We start from the raw sequence: 17,467 nt of genomic DNA, 5'->3' as shown, positions 1-17,467 counted from the left end.
CTGTCCCAATTATTTTTTATTACTATTTTAAACAATACTTTCGTATTATAATAAAAATAATTATACATTAATATTAAAATATTTTTAATTTTTATATAAATTACTTACATACTGTTACTTTAAAAATCAAAAAGTATATTTATAGGAATGAGTTCAATTACAAATTAGTAGTATTATTTTTATTTTTTTTAGTAATTATATATTCCATTTTTTCTACTGAGGATCTTTATTTTATCATCAATTTATTATTTTACACCAAAAAATAAAATAAAATTATTTTTACACTATTTTTAACTATTAATTATAATGAAAATATTATTATTTTTTAAAATCGCGTCTAAAGTAAATGTAACTTTTATAATAAAAGAATGATGTATATTCTAAAAATTTAAGTTTTGAATATGTTCTGAAATTAAAAAATATAAATATAAATATAAATATTTATATAAATAAGTATTTATTTGATGCAATATAAATATAAATATAAATAAGTATTATAATATTTAACAAAAAATAATTTTTATGTGTTTAATATAAAAAAAATTATTTTATTTTATATTATTTTATTAACTTTCATGAATGTTTGTCAAATTGGGCTTGGGCCCATTCTACGGCCTCAGCCCATCACATCGGCTCCGTGTTCCCCGTTCATCACTGCTATCCGTAGTTCAATTCACTACTGAAGTCTCCGCTCCTTCCTTCCTGCCTCGCGACCATGGCAGCTCGCGCGCTCTCCGCAACTTCCGTAATTACACTCAAACACAACCAATTAGACTCCAGTAGATCCACAGGAAAGCCTTTGGCAGTACATGGAGGTCTAAGAAGCCAATGGCTGGGGTCTATTCCCACGGCCGTGTTGTCACTCCATTCTTCGAATCTTAGGAATTTCCACAAAGAGCGCCCTCGCGTTAATGCTACAATTTCGTTCAGTCTTCCCGCAGCGTAAATTTCTGATAACCTAATCATTTTTCGTTATCTAATTGCTGTTAATTTTAGCATTGATGCTTGATTGTTTGAGAAGTTGTTTAGCCGTAAGGGTGTTACCCATGGGTAAACTCTATTCTTGGATTTTTCTTCGTAAATTTCTGATAACCTAACCATTTATGCCTGCTGAGAAGATCTCAGATGTTAGTGTAATGTGAAATGTGATTGTAAGTGATTTTTATGTTAACCTCAGAGCGAAATTTGTTTAGGTAATAAGATGAATAAATCACATCTGCATAGAAATAGTGATCTGGTTTATATGTTTGGTATTAATTTGAAACTTTGACACAATTATTTTTTTGATTTGGAGAATCTCGATAGATAGAAGGTTTGGAGCTTTAGAACTATTTGGAAATATAAAAATGTCATATTATTTGATGTGATGCTTTTTTAAAAATATACTAATAATAGTGTCAAAAGTTTTGAAGTGTCTAAATCTTTGTATTGAAATAGTATTTGATATGACATAAATAGATGTTCGATGTAATGTTTTCAACGAAAATTTGGGGATATTCTTTTGATCTTTACTTAGATTGAAGGTTTGGAGTTTTTAAAATATTTGAAATTGATTTGAAATGGGGTTTTGATTTGAGTTTTTGTTTAAATAGTATTTTGATGTGATATTTTGAAATGGGATTTTAATAATAGTACCAAAAGTTTCTAAAGTGTCTAACTATTTGAATTGAACAATTCATAGCTAATGCTGTATGATGTGATTTTTTATTTATTTTTGTTTCATTGTTTGTGTTTTGATCTCATTTTGGCACTATTTAATCTGCAAAATATATATTCCGGTCAAACAATTCATATCTAATATACTATTTTACCCAAAAAAATTTAAATGCAAACCTACCCAAAATGCGTCCAAACACCCTTAGCTACAGAAGTTTTGGCAATTGAAGATGTGAATTAGCTGGAATGAGTGAAAAATAAGATATATGGCACATCATTTTTACCCTCAACAATAAAGAAAGCTCGCCCTCGAGCCCTGGGCCGGCCATTGCTACTCGTTGAGTCGGGGAGGATTAGATCTCATGAAAGATCCGCTTGTTATCACGAGCTGACGACAGCCATGCAACACCTGTATTCGGAGAATGCGTAAGGGCTGATACAACAAAGTATTCAGTCTATGTTTATTCTTCTACCTTTGACTTCTTTTGATGCTTCATATTAAATCCATATATGCATAAACATACATCTATCCCTCAAAGACAAATTAATACAACATTTTGTTTAAATGGAGTTTAAATTCTGCGTATATGAATGAAGAAAGTGGTATTATGTGCTAAGTCATTGATTTTATAGATGAAAACTTGCAGAAATCCCGACAAAGTTGGTGGCACTGACAAGATTCCCAAGTGAGTTCCAATTTTATATCTATAAAATGTCTATTCCTCTCCAATTCGGGAACTTTGGAATTTGATTCAACAATTGTTAGTTGTTCACGGCATATGTATTTCTTGGTGCCTTGTGCACGGGGTTGTGGTGTTCGATTCGGTTGAGTGAAATTTAGATGGTCATCAAAGGCAATTAAGTCTTTTGCAATGGCGGAATTGGAAGCAAGGAAGCTCAAATCTCCGACAACAGGCACAGAAGCTTTACTAATGGGGATTTTGATCGAGGGTAAAAAAAAGTTTCTCTTACTGGAGTATTGTTTAATTGGTTGCACTTTGTTAGCTGATACAATTTCATATCTTTCATGGAAATTTGCAGTTGTTTTTATTAATTAATTGATTGATTGATCAAAGCCATCAATGTAAATGCATACTTGTTTGAGAGAATTAAGATTTATATCTTGTGATTTTTATTGCCAGGAACCAGTTTTGCTTCGAAATTATTGCGAGCAAGTGGAATTACTCTTCTCAAAGTGCGCGATGAAATTTCAAAGCTGCGGGGAAAGCCTGATATGTACTACTTCAGTCCTGAGCATCCTCCACTGACTGAAGAAGTTCAAAAGGCCATTGATTGGGCTATTGATGAAAAGATCAAATCTGGTGAGATATTACTTTATGGCCGGTCAATATCATGCATAACTTCTTGGCTATAGATCTCCTAAATTTGAACAATTTCTGTTTAAAAATAGTATTCTTAGGCCCTATTTGGTTGGAGCAATTTGGATTGAAAGTACTCCCTCTGTTCGGTAAAATTAGAGCATTTGTCCGACACGGAGATTAAAAAAAAATGAATATTTAATTGAAAAAGTGATAAAAGTAAAAGGGTAGTCGGGGGTATTTTGAAATTTTAGAAAGAATTAAAGAAAATGAGGAGAGAGAACGTAACTCAGGCAGTAACATTTATTTACAATAAATGTCAATGGAAGATAATAGTTATATATTGATTTGTTAATTTTGCCAAAATTACTAAGTAGCTAAATTTAGCGGACAAACTAAAAAGAAAAGTGAGAGTAAATTTGGCGGACGGAAAGAGTATTTCAAATGATTCAATCAAATTCCTTAGTTTTGTTTGGCAATTCCATGGATTTCAAATCTTCAAAATTGGATGTGGATTACAAATCCACCCCTCTTAAAGGTTTCAAATACTTTTTATATTGTGTCATCTTATGTTATGGAGTTGGGTAAAGTGAAAGTCTATATTTAAAAGGGGGAGAAGCACCATACTCACTTACGATAATTATTATTTTATTCCTTATTATTTCTCTTATTATTTTATTTATTGTTTAATTGTTGATTATGAGTTGGGCTTGACCAGTAAGTCCGCCTATATATAGGGAGCATCTATAGGTCATGTTAGGTTAGACGGTCATTATTTAAGTTTTGATTACAGAGCAAATTGGTTTTCATCTGTGGTACTCTATTTCTTTTGATTCGAATAAATTCTTTTTGATAACGCTAAGTCATAACATCTTAAATACTTTATGCAATCAAATGATTGGTTTCAATTACGAAGTATTTCAAATCCATTTATTTAAAATTCATTTTCAATTCCAAATCAATCCTACGATTAATTGGAACAAGCTAGCGAAGCATTTTACTCTCATACACATGGTTGATTCATGGCCATCTGTTACGATTTTTCCTAGTGAGATTTGTGTCTTGAGACCTACCTTTTGGTCTGTTGGTGTAATGTGCCATTGACAGCGTATTATGAAGATTCTTGGGCTTTGTTCTTTTAACAAAAATTTTCAACACATTTCCCCCAGAAAATTAATATATTACACACTCTCTTCATTTTTATATTATCTAAAAAATTCTCCATACTTCACATAGAAAATATCAAAACACAAAAACACACTATTGGTTTGTTTGTTTTGTATTTTGGTTTGAATTAAATTTTCTTTATGTGAGCTATAAAAAATTGCACAGATAATATGAAAAAATGAATGTCAATAATATATTAATTTTTTGGGGAAATGTATCGGAAAATTTTCACAAAGCAAACAAACCTTAAGCTTCTCAGTTGATGTTAATTGCATATTCAAATATTGAATTTTCAGTTTAGGGGAATCAGATCTCCACTAAGTTGGAGGATCATGCTTGGCTCGATTCATATCGAGAATCTTAGATTGTCCTTTGTTTTTCTTCTATTTTCAGCTCTCTTGTTTGTTTTCATTTTCAGTTTCAATATGTTTAATTGAAATCATTCATAGTCATGTTTTTGCAATTCTCAGACTTCTGTCGATATCTTGCTGCTTAGATTTTGAACACTGTCGTATTTCTAATGTTTCGATGTTTCTTCTGTGAAACTCTTATGGTGATCATAGTTATTACTCTTCTCGAAACTGTGTGATTTTTTTTTTTTTTCGAGAATGTAGGCGATGGTGAAGAAATTACGACGACACATCTCCTCCTCGGATTGTGGCACCAAGAAGACTCGCCCGGCCATAAAATCTTAGCAGCTTTCGGATTCGACGAAGATCAAGCTAAAGTCCTGCATTCTTTGATATCTAAACCTGGATTTGTGGAGATATAAAAGTTTCTTTGCAGGTTGAAATTTAGCTATTGTTTGCGACGATATTCTCAAAATTTGAACATAATCTACAATGCAAATTTGCAGTAATGGTCATACACTGCTCTCTTTGCATTCGTCACAAGAGTTTTACACAATATATCTACTCCCTCTGTTCCACTACTCTCTTATAATACAAATATACAATAATATTTGTCGATTAATATTAACTACAATGATGCAAAAATCAAATGACAGACTTCTTGTGGGCCGGAGGGAGTTTATTTTTTTGATTTTATTATTATTATATTTTTAATAACTGTGGTTTCTGCAAATATTAATTAAAAGAAAAAAATTCTTACATTTTATCTAGAGTTGACGATGGTAGGTTTGAATTTTTTTTAATTAGTAAAATCATTCAATCTTAATCTGAATTGAAATTATTACCTCAAAATTTAATTATTGTGTCAAAATTTAATTATTGTGTCTTGTTAGTTTTGTCCATTACAGTGTATTGCATACAGTAAATTAAATTGGATTCAATCAAATTAATGTGTTTTTTTTTTTTTTTTTAATATTATTAGATTAAAATTATTTTAAAAATATAATAAATTACTTAATATTAATATTAATATTAATCCAGAATAGGATATGGTATTATGATATGTTTCTTTATTTCAAATTTATCTGTATTTTTAGTTTTTGACAATTTTTTATTAAAAAAAAAAATTGTGTGATATATTATTTTAATATCAAATTCAAATAAAAAATTTTCAAATTTAATCAAAGAACTCAAACTTTTGAGTTGGTTTTGGGCCTTAGTATGAGTCCATTAACTAAAACTGGGTATGAGACTAACAATTGAAATTAATTTGACCTATGTTTTATTTATTTTCTTTCATATATATATAATTATATAAATCAATTCAATCTTAGTATTATTTCGTTTTGGTTTAAAATTAATTTAAAATAAAATATTAATAGTTTATATTTTACTTTTTGCGTATTATTTTTTTAATATTAGTTGCTGTTTATGTACGCCTATAAATGTTATATTTATGTTTTATATTTTTGAAATTAATATTAAAAATATCCTGTATAACTTTTTGTAAAAATATTCTTCTATTAATATTATAATGCATTAATGAAAATATTTTTGCAAATTTTTTCTTAGTGTGTATTATGTTTGGATATCATAATTAATATTCAAATATCAAGATGCAAAAAGTAAACGAGACTCTTAGAGTACAGAGGTAGTATTATATAAAAATATGACAAATCAAAAGAAAAAATTTAATATACTGTTATTAGTATCTTATAATACAAATATAATGATACTTGTATAATAAATTATATAAATAGAAAAATATTTTTAATGCTAAGTACGAACGGAAAATATAAATATAAGCTTTAGAAGTAGACGAAAGAAATATTATTTTTTTATAAAATATAATATTATAGTAAAATACTATTTAACCACTCCTGTTTTTTGAATATTTTTGTTGTAAATTTTAAATTGAAAAATAACAATTGAATATAATAATTTGTATAAAGTTTATATATTAAATGATTTTTCAAGCTATGAAAAAATCTCATAGAAAAATATGGGAAAAAGTATTTGAAATTTTGGACAACAAAAAGTTATGTTTATTTATGTTTCCAATTAAACATAAATAATTTTAGTATCATATATTTATACTAAGGAATGTTTGGAAACTATCCCCACTTGTGATTTTCGTAATTTGTTGAAAATTTCTTTAATCCTAAAATTATATATAATATACTTGTGGTTTCCAAAATATTGCAAAAAAATCCTTTCTGTTAGTACTTAACAACAATGGTAACTCACGCACCTAAACTGCAATTTTTAATACAAAATATGATATAACACAATATAAATTTACAAAAATACCCTTCTGAATTTTATTAAATGTACCACCTTGTGTTTCTTTACCCTCTTTCTCTTTTTCTTCGTGGTTCACACTTAAATCAATCATTTAAAGAAAATTTTTGCAAATTTTTAAGAAATTAATATCTCAGAACATTCAGAATTTCATTATCCTTAATTTTAAGTTTGTTAAACATTCCATTAGAAAATTGTGCTCTTTGAGCTACCAAATATTGGGGAAAAATCAAGTTTAAAATCGATCCTTAAATTTAGAACACAATTAATCGAATAGAGATGAGAATGTCGTAAGTAATTGCTCACTGTCGATTTTAGGGAAGCCGAAATAATACGTGGTTTCGAATATTTTTGGATCGATGTAGTAGATGGGAAGGACATAATCATTGACGTGTTTTTGTATTACAATAATGAAGAAAAAGAAGAAAAAATGAAGAAGAAGACGACGATGACAATGACAACGACGATGATGAACTCGTTCCTATTATTTCTCTTTCCAATTCCAATTTCAAATCCAAATCCAAATTTTCAATTTTAATTAGATAGATCATATGGTGATTCTAACTCATGTTTTCTCACCATCCGTTTCTCACTTCACTACACAATCTTTTCCCCTTTGCAACTGTTTTCCTCCAACATTTGCCAACACAATCTTGCGTATCTAACCTCGAAATCAATATTTTAAAATCACAAAAGACGCCATTACAACAATCCTACAAAGTGACAGTGGCAACGACACAGAAGTAGCAAAACACCATTAAAATGAGGGAGCGAAGAATAGTGTAGGAAAATGTGTGCCACCGAAAAGATGGTCTTTTCTCTTAATTTATTATATATGTGTGATTGAAGTTAGGAAGTCAGTAGAATTAAAGATTTTAGATAATTCTAATTATTCATTTCTTGTAGCACTGCAATTAAATATTCTAGTAGGGGCAAAATTGTCCACATGCTAAAATTTATCAACGTTAATGAGATTTAAAAGTAAGGGATGTGTGTGCAGTATTTTGAAAATCACGAGTAAATTATATAAAATTTCATAATCAGAAAGAATTTTCAACAGATTATGTAAACCCGGGGAGATTTATGCTATTTTTTCTTTTGTTTTTGTTTTTTTAAAATAAAAAACATTTTTAATACGGTATATATTATTGATGCACAATATCAAAACCTCTAAATATATACATGTAAACACAGCGAAGTTATTCACTCAATACTCATACATCAATTCTTTAGTTAAGAATTTGTACATTGCTCAAACATTTATAGTTTTGCTTTTGATGAAATCTACTCTAATAAACTACTCCATCCCGTCCCAATATATATATATATATGTTAATTGGTGATATTTAATTTTTTTTTAGTTTTAATTTTGGTTTGAATATTAATTTAAATTTGATATTTTACGAAATAAAATAACTTTTTGTAATAGAAAATCGCGAATGTTGAATAGTAGAAAAATAAGGAAAAATTTAAAGTGAATATAACGGTAAATATTTGAATTTAACTAGAATTTTGATATAATATGTTAGATACAATAGTTTTAATTATAAAAAAAATAAAAAAATGATTTGATTGTTTTGTAGAAAATGAATAAAACGAACTGAAGTCCGATTTCAAGATTGAATCCAAATTATTTTATTCCTACTTCTACTTTTGACTAATATATATATATATACATACATCTTTCAAAAACAATCCAAACATGCCCTAATCAAATTTTAAAACTTTATGAATATGAAAATTAACTTTTTTAAAATATTAAAACAAAAAAAAAAAAAAAAAAAAATTGAACTCAAAAGAGAGAATGATGAAGAACAATGAAAATACTAAAAGATGACAACAAATAAAAAGTGATGATTGAAATTGGAAAAATGAAGACATAGATAATAGAACAAGAATATACACATAGATATATTATCTCCTTCTGGTTTTATCTAATGGTCACATTTACTTCATATATTAACAATACTTCATGTAATATTTAAACCACATTTTCAATATTTTTTAATTATTTTTGTTGTAATTTTAATTTTTTTTAAAATTGAAAATTACAATTGAACATAATATATTTTATGAAATTTATATATTGGATGGTTTTTTCATGATATAAAATCTCATAGAAAAATGTGGTAAAAAAAAAATATTGAAATTATGAGCAAAAAAGAGATTATGTTTATTTATGTTTCCAATTAAACATAAATCATTTTACATGGAATGTATCATATATTTATAATAGTAATATCTTGAAATTTTCCCATTTTTTCCATTTGTTTTTAAATTCATGATATTTTATTAAGGAATATTTTTATGATATTTAATATACATATATTACCGATGATGAACAATATCAAAACTTCTAAATGTTACATGTAAACATAGCTAAGTTATTCATTCAATAATTGCATATCAACTAGTTAGTTAAGGATTTGTACATTGCTTAAACATTTATAACTTTGCTTTTGATGAAAACTACTTCAATAAACTACTGCTCCCTCCGTCCCATAAATATAGTCTTAATTGGATTGGGCACGAGATTTAAAGAATATTGATATTATATCGGTAGTGGGTAAAAAGTATGGATAAAAGACTTTTTTGCCCTTGTGAGTGTATTAGTGTAAAAAGTAGTAGCAACTGTGTAATAAAAATGAAAAAGTAGAGGTACTTTTATGGTGACACGGTTATTTATGGAAATAAGACTATTGTTTTAGAACGGACAAAAATGATAAATATGACTATTGTATTGGAACGGAGAGAGTATTATTTATATGTTTAATTGTTGTTAAATCTTAAATATAACATATTTCAAACAATCCTCGACTCTAATTATATTTTACTTTACTCTTTTCTTTTATTTTTTGCAAAAATAGTAGTAAAATATTACTTAAATTACTAGCAAAGAGATTTCCAACTATTTATTTAGTTATGGTTTTGAAATTGATTTGAAATATAGTATTATTTTGAGTTTTTTTAAAATAATATTTTAATATAATATTTTGTGAGAAAAAATAATATATTTTTATTAAAAAACAATACAAAATAAAATATCAGACAAACTCATATTTTCCTTCAAATTATTATAATTATTATTTCTTCGTTTTTTTTTTTTATATATAAAATCAACATTAATCCTTGTTCGTTCCTCAAACTATTTCAATTCTGTTTTCATTGTTACATTTTTTTCTTGCCCAATTATTTATGTCATCATTTTCCACTTTCTATCGTCCTTTGTTATTTGTTGTCACTTTTTATTGTTCTTATCATCTTTTATCATTTTCTTTTCTGAGTTTAATCATTCAATTTTAATATTTTTAAAAATTGATTTTCATATTCACAGTGCAAAATAATTTTTTTTAATTTAATGGAGGACCTGTTTGGACGGGTTATATATATAAGTCAAAAATAAAAGTATGAACAAAGTAATTTGGATTCGATCTCAAACTCATCCTTCAATTCGTTGTATTCATTTTTCTCAAAACAATCATATCAATATTTTTTATTATTTAAAATATAATATCTAACATATTACATCGAAATTCCACTTTACTTCAAATTCTTACCGTTATGTATTCATTTTACATTTTTCCTATTATTTTAACCTTCAACATTCACAATTATCTATCACAAAAAGTTACTTATTTTAAAAAACAAAACTCCCTCCGTCCCATTGAAAGGTTGTCATTTTCCATTTTTGTCCGTCCCAAAACAAGATTACAATTTTCTAATTTAGTAATTGTATTACTTACCTAACATAATAAATATCATTCCAACTTGCAATGTATTACACAAATGTCTTTACTTTTATATTACACTATACTAATAGGGGTATTTTTGTCTTTTTTACTACAATCCAATATAATACTAATATTCAAAAATCTACGTGCAAAAAACAAACGCCACTATTTCACCAGGACGTAGGGAGTATATCAAATTTAAATTATTATTCAAACCAAAATTAAAATAAAAAAAATTAAAAATCACCAATTAACACACATATATAAGATCTTAACGAAAAAAAATGTCGAAATTCTTAATAGATATATTTATAGTAATGGCGGCGGTTTCAATGTTGATTTAGTCAAATGACAAGTCAACACAATAAGCAAGCGAGATAGTGCATATGTATATATAAAACAACATAATTATGTATTATAGAAGTATATGTTATGAAATTTACTTGTTGTGTTGTGTTGTGTATATACTTTTATTTTATTGAACTCAATAATATAGCATTACACAAAATTATATTATATAATATCAAAATATGTATTGTATCTTGTATTCTCATGTATTTAAAATATACTATAATGTTCGTTTTATTGATTTGTGTTGATTGAATTAAATTAGCATCACGTTGATTTAATCCAACGAAACCGAAGATATTACGGTAATATATATTGATTGCAGCACATTAGATAAATACATAAAAAATAGATATTAAAAAATATTTATGGTAATATATGATCGGAGGGCAAATCGGTCCATTTCAAATTTTGGATATGATGATGTCCAAGAAACCTTAACTAATGGCAAAACCTAATCCAACACTCACAAATATTCTCAAATATCAAAAAAATTAGACAGTGATGTTTTTAAATAAATTTAATTTTCTTGATTAGAAAATTTAATTAGATATTTAGAACTTGTGAAGAATTGTGATAGTAAGAAAAAACAAATTTATATATGGGTATGGTTATAGTGGTAATGATATAGTATGAATGTAATAAAAAAGTGTTGTATATTATTATTATTATTATTATTATTATTGTTGTTGTTGTTGTTATTATTATTATTATTATTTATGATATTATATATTGTACAATATTAGTTTAATATGTGATATTGTTCTAAGATCAATAGTGACACGTGTTGTATGAATTATATATTACAAGACATTGTTAGCATTTGTATTATATTAATACGTACGTAATAATAATCTGCATCAGTCAACATATATAAAATAAACGATCTCATCCTGATTCCGTCAAATCAATATCATACTGATTATATTGATTTAATTGTTCCAGTATATGCCATCAAAGTAAGCAACGTACATTTCTACATATTTCTACATAATAATCATATGTTGTTAGTATTATAAGATATCATATGTTGTGTTATAACATAATATACATTGTATTATATTTATAAATATATTGTCATATATGTAATACGTACTGTTTACATATATGATATATGAGTGATGTTGATTCGGATGTTGATTTGACCGAATCATCATTAAATTCGTTCTCTTAACATAACACATGTTATCGGTTCATATTTGTAGCATATGATAGATAAAAATATATTGTGTGAATATATTTTGTATTGAAATTCATGATAGTATATATTGTGTGGAATTATGTCATATTATCAATTTATATGCTGCGATTATATTATATTGACATAAATCATATATTGCATGTTATATTATGTGTTATCTGTAATTGTATGAAATATTGTCAGTATTATCCTTAATTATAAAATTTATCACAGTATCTACTATCATATTACAATACAATAGATCAAGTATAACATATTTTGTGTATATTCTCACTATATACTATCAGCACAATCTTAATTAAATCTAATCAATACAATAACCCCTTATATAGATAGATAAAGATCCCTAAAAATTAACCCACAAATCTAGGTGGCAAGAACTTACCTTTTCCAAATCTTCCTACAAAACTTGATGTAACAATATTATATATTTATATATATATATATATCTTCAAGTGAAGATTTTTCTACAAATCAAACCTCCACCGGTTACCTATATAATTTCCTCAACATAATAAGAACCCTAAACAAAAATCCCTCAACTAAATAAAGAAGAAGAAGAAAAGCCCTAACCAAAACCTTCAACAACAAAGAAGAAAGACACAACAAGGTACAAAACCCCCCAAAGTCCACTCTCCCTCTTCATCATATTTAATTTATTTTTATTCAATTTTTCCCTAGTTAATCAATCAATCCCTTTCAATTATTTATTCATCACCTGCTGCTGCTGCATCAGATTCAGCCCTTTTTATTTCAATCCAATTTCAAGAAAACAAAAAAAAAAAAAATTAATAATAATAATTTCAAGAAAATCCGCCATGGATGGACACTCCCTCCCTCCTCCTTTCCACACTCGAGACTTCAATCTCCACCACCAATTCCACCACCCCATCGACGACGCCGACGAGCACAGCGAAACCAGCGCCCTCAAGCGCCACCGTGACGTCGATGATATCGCCGCCGACGACTCCCACGGCGGCGGCGGCGGCGCCTCCGCCGAAGGAGAACTCTCCGCCAATCGCCGCCCCCGTGGCCGCCCCGCCGGATCGAAGAACAAACCAAAACCCCCGATTATCATCACCAGAGACAGCGCCAACACCCTCCGGACTCACGTTATGGAAATCTCCGACGGCTGCGACATCTTCGACAGCGTCTCCACCTTCGCCCGCCGCCGCCAGCGCGGCGTCTGCGTCATGAGCGGCACCGGCGCCGTCACCAACGTCACCCTAAAACAGCCGGCGACTCCCGGCGCCGTCATGACTCTTCACGGCAGGTTCGAGATCTTGTCCCTCTCCGGATCCTTCCTCCCGCCGCCGGCTCCACCGGCGGCCTCCGGCCTCACCGTCTACTTGTCCGGCGGCCAAGGTCAGATCCTCGGCGGCAGCGTCGCCGGCCAGCTCATCGCCTCCGGTCCAGTCCTGATAATGGCGGCTTCCTTCAGCAACGCCGCCTACGAACGGCTCCCCCTAGAAGACGACGAGAATCCAGTCCAAGGTCAGGGAAGCTCCCTCGGCTCGCCGCCGCCGCCGCCGCCGTCGCAGAATCAGCAGATTTTAGCCGATCCGAACTCTTTGTTTCAGGGAATTCCGCCGCCGAATCTGATGAACTCGATTCAGATGCCTAACGACGCTTTTTGGGCGACGGGACGACCGCCGTTCTAGATCGAAATCAAATCAGATCAAATCGAATCGAATCCATCCATCGATCGATCGAATGATTGATTGCAAAATCTTGGTAATTCTTCTGCTGCACTGATCAATCGATCGTCACTTTGGGGGGATTAATTCAAGGATGAAATTACAAAATTAGGGTTTTCAGATGCAATTTGGGGGTTATTTTTCATTAATGTTTTTCACCAATTTTAATCTTTTCTTTTTTTATTTTTCTTCAATCATATAAGTTGACCCAAAGTTTGTAGCTTTTATCAAAGTGCTTATTGCAGACTCTTTCTTCCCCAATGATCAAGTCCAACTTTTTTCACAATTTCTCACCAAAATTATAAAAAAAAAAAAAAAAAACCCTAATTTCTTTTAGGGTTTTAATTCATCATATACTATTTTAAACAACACTGCCGGCTTTAATTAATTAGGTCTATAACAAATCTGGGCAATAAATAAATTAATCAACACCCATATTATATAACTATATAATTGCAAGCTAGAAGAAGGTCTTCATTAAAGCCATGGCTGGCCAAAAACAATTTTCGAGATGCTAGCTAAGAGGTATGGGCTTCACACACACACACACACAGACATACATACACACATACATACACATACATATATATATACATATATATATATTCCCTGGAGCATATAAAAATGGAGAAGTAAGCATAAGTACACGTGAACAGTTGTGAGAAGGTGCTCCTTTTCGAGGAGATAGACTGTAAAGGGAACAGCAAACAGCACAGCAAAGCACAGCACATTACAAAGTGCCTATGAGCGGTTTTTGCGGGCTTCTTGGAATTGAGGTTTGTAGTGTTTTTGGCAATTAAATGTTAATTTTTTTTCTTGTAGTTTGTTGGATGTGTGTAATAAGAGAATTTCGAGGGTCAATGGGGCATTGGCAAGATCGATCAGATTCTTTGAACTGAATTAAGAAGAAGACATATACACGAGACTCGACTCGATCATCATGACTTCTTGCTTCCTCTTAGTGCTACACACCCATATGTCCCCCCCAACCTTGTTTTTCGAGCTTATCTGAATCTAATTTTGCAATAGGGTTTTGAAAGTTTTGGAAAGTTCTAGATTAAATAAAGAAAATTGAATAAAATATAAGTATTTGATGTGATTTTTCGATTGATAGTATCAAAATTTTCAAAAATATTTATAGAAAGAATGCGGGTCGTCAATGGATCGGCCATTGTAGTCATAATAATATGAGTCAAAAAAAAGAAGGGCACTCTTGAGAAATTATTGAGTTGAGTAGGTTCGATAGAGTTCAATATGATGACAAATTTATATATTTTTAATTGTACAATAGATAAAGTTTGAATTAAAAGATAGAAAAAAAATCTAACAAGTTGAGCTCGAATTAAGTTGAAGTCGATAAAGTTTGAATTGAGTTTTAAAATGAGGTGCTCAACTTGACTCGACTTAAATTACAACTTTAGACTTTAGTCCTCTCTTCGACCATTGTATGTTGAAAAATTCTCTAATATGAAATTAAGGCAAAGCAATGTAACACATTCAATTAGAAGGTTTAATTAATAAATGGATACAAAAATAAAAATCTAAGCGACGAATTACTAAAACATATGTGCACATAAAAATCAAGTTTCGAAGCTTTGAAAGAGATTATGTATCTACACTTGGACCCCCTCTCCAAACAAATAGCCCGTCGTGCTTTAATTAATAAACCGGGCTTTCTACATTGAAAAACAAGAAAAGTCGCTAATGAACAATAATATAACACTCCTTCAATCGCGAAGGTTTCAATGTGTTATACGATTGTGTATATATTGGTTATGAAAGTCAACACGAGTCCTTTAACGTGTTTTGTTCCCACTCAGTATTTATTTGGGGATTTGGATTTTGAGTTGGGGTTTGAATAGTAAAAATTTTGAATTTGAATAGTTGTATGATGTCATAAAAATAGGTGTTGATGTGATGTTTTTAATGTAAAATTGATTTTTAGTTTAATATAAAAAATAAAAAATATGTGTTTAATTTGATGTTTTCGGGGGAAAAAAATGGATGAATAGTAAATTTAAAATCCAATCCCCCGGACAAACACACATGGGAATTGCAGTTTTTAAAATTAATTTTAAAGTTGTTATTAATGTAAAATTAAAAAATATATATAAGTACATGGTGATTTTTTTGTGTCGTGAAATCCTCAACCTCCTACAACACTTATTCTTTATCGTAATATTTAGTTATATTCATCATCGTAAGTTTTTCTTTGATTTTTTTTTTTTTTATTTTTTTGGTTATGATCGCCTTTCTTCAACTTAAGAAGACATTTTCGATGCAATTTGATCTATCACTAGATCTAATATTTATTTTTTCTATTGGGCAATCAACTAGTTCAATTAAGTATATCTTGCAATCGGAGATTGGCTATGGTACCATCGATGTAATAACCTAGAAATCAATACGAGTTTTGAGAAAATCGATATAACTAACTATTAAGAAGGACACAGTGTTCCAGAGAAAACGGGCGGTGGTGATATTTAGATTTGACAAAGATATATACCGGAAAAATTGGGTGAGGCCGAGTTCGTTGAAGTTAATGAAAAAAAATTTGTTGCTCGCTAGTGAACTAATATCTAAAAGTGGATGCGAGGATGCTTCGATCAGCAATGGTAACTAACTCTTAAAGAATTTGGTCGTGAAATACCGGTAGCAAGTATTAGTTCGCACTTGTTATTTATTATTTCATCTGTCTCGGTCAGACGTATATATTTTATTATTTTTTATTTGTCTCACACCAATATATGTATTTCTTATAATAGTAATAATAATCATCACATTAATACTAAAATATGTTTTTAATTTTTATATATATATATATTACGAAGTTATTGTTATTTTATACTACCTTTGTCCCAGATCTATTCATCCCACAATAGATTATTCGTTTTTAATTTTTAGTAAAATTATAAATTAAATTTATAAAATCTTAGACATAGGACACACTCGAATTTCTTTATTTCTATTTCATCTCAATAAATAAAATTTTTTTATCTATATTTAAAACTTTTCATTTTCAATAAAATCGATTTAAGTTAATTATAAATAAATATATTTATTATTTATTTGTATTATATATATGTTTATTATCTACAAAATAATATTTATATAATATATATTTTATTGAGATGTAATGTTAAAAATATTTAAATACATATTCTAAATTTCTTTTAATCATATATATTAATTTCTATTTTAAAATACCAACAATACTACTAATATAAAAAATAATAAAATAAAATTATAATTTATTATTAATAATTTATTAATTTATAGTATTAGTTAAATAATTGTGTACAAGACAAACCTTCCCTTCCTTGTACAGTTTCTGAGCTTTCTATTTTTGGGTACAAAACTATATGAAAAGTTTTGGCCCCTCTTCAAATAAATAAATTAATAAATACAAATGTTACAAAAGTACTCCATATATGTATGAATTTTTGTGTTTAAAAATTTTTAATTTAAATTAAAAATTATTTCTTCAAAAAATATTTAAATAAAAATAAATACAGACTTTAAAAATTAGAAAATATACCCATATATGAGTGTGTATTGTTTTGTAATAATATATATATATAAAAGAATATTTTATTATGACAGTTAAATAAAATAAAATAATAAAAATAAAATAAAAAGTACATACATTTTGTGGTAATAAAAGAATGATTGTAAGCTTTCTATTTTTTTTGCATTT

The 17,467-nt window shown here is 28.7% G+C and overlaps 2 protein-coding genes across 2 annotated transcripts; both read left to right on the top strand.

The window, feature by feature from the left end:
• The first annotated feature begins 658 nt into the window (after positions 1-658).
• On the top strand, positions 659-5,100 carry LOC127250408 (ATP-dependent Clp protease ATP-binding subunit CLPT2, chloroplastic-like). Its single transcript, XM_051273690.1, has 5 exons — positions 659-942; positions 2,304-2,342; positions 2,498-2,607; positions 2,799-2,978; positions 4,757-5,100. The coding sequence occupies exons 1-5, from the start codon at positions 716-718 to the stop codon at positions 4,912-4,914; spliced, it is 714 nt and encodes a 237-aa protein (XP_051129647.1). The 5' UTR covers positions 659-715; the 3' UTR covers positions 4,915-5,100.
• Positions 5,101-12,581: 7,481 nt separating this feature from the next.
• Positions 12,582-14,937, top strand: LOC127250407 (AT-hook motif nuclear-localized protein 22-like). The gene is made up of 2 exons (XM_051273689.1): positions 12,582-14,295; positions 14,427-14,937. Exon 1 carries the CDS (start codon positions 12,892-12,894, stop codon positions 13,732-13,734), a length of 843 nt encoding a protein of 280 aa, XP_051129646.1. The 5' UTR covers positions 12,582-12,891; the 3' UTR covers positions 13,735-14,295; positions 14,427-14,937.
• Positions 14,938-17,467: the final 2,530 nt, after the last annotated feature.

The sequence above is a fragment of the Andrographis paniculata genome, unplaced genomic scaffold, assembly GCF_009805555.1.
Source record: "Andrographis paniculata isolate CXL003 unplaced genomic scaffold, ASM980555v1 Contig37END, whole genome shotgun sequence".
NCBI classification, from domain to species: Eukaryota; Viridiplantae; Streptophyta; class Magnoliopsida; order Lamiales; family Acanthaceae; genus Andrographis; species Andrographis paniculata.
The sequence above is the reverse complement of the archived record's forward strand: the minus strand, read 5'-3'. Positions and strand labels throughout refer to the sequence as shown.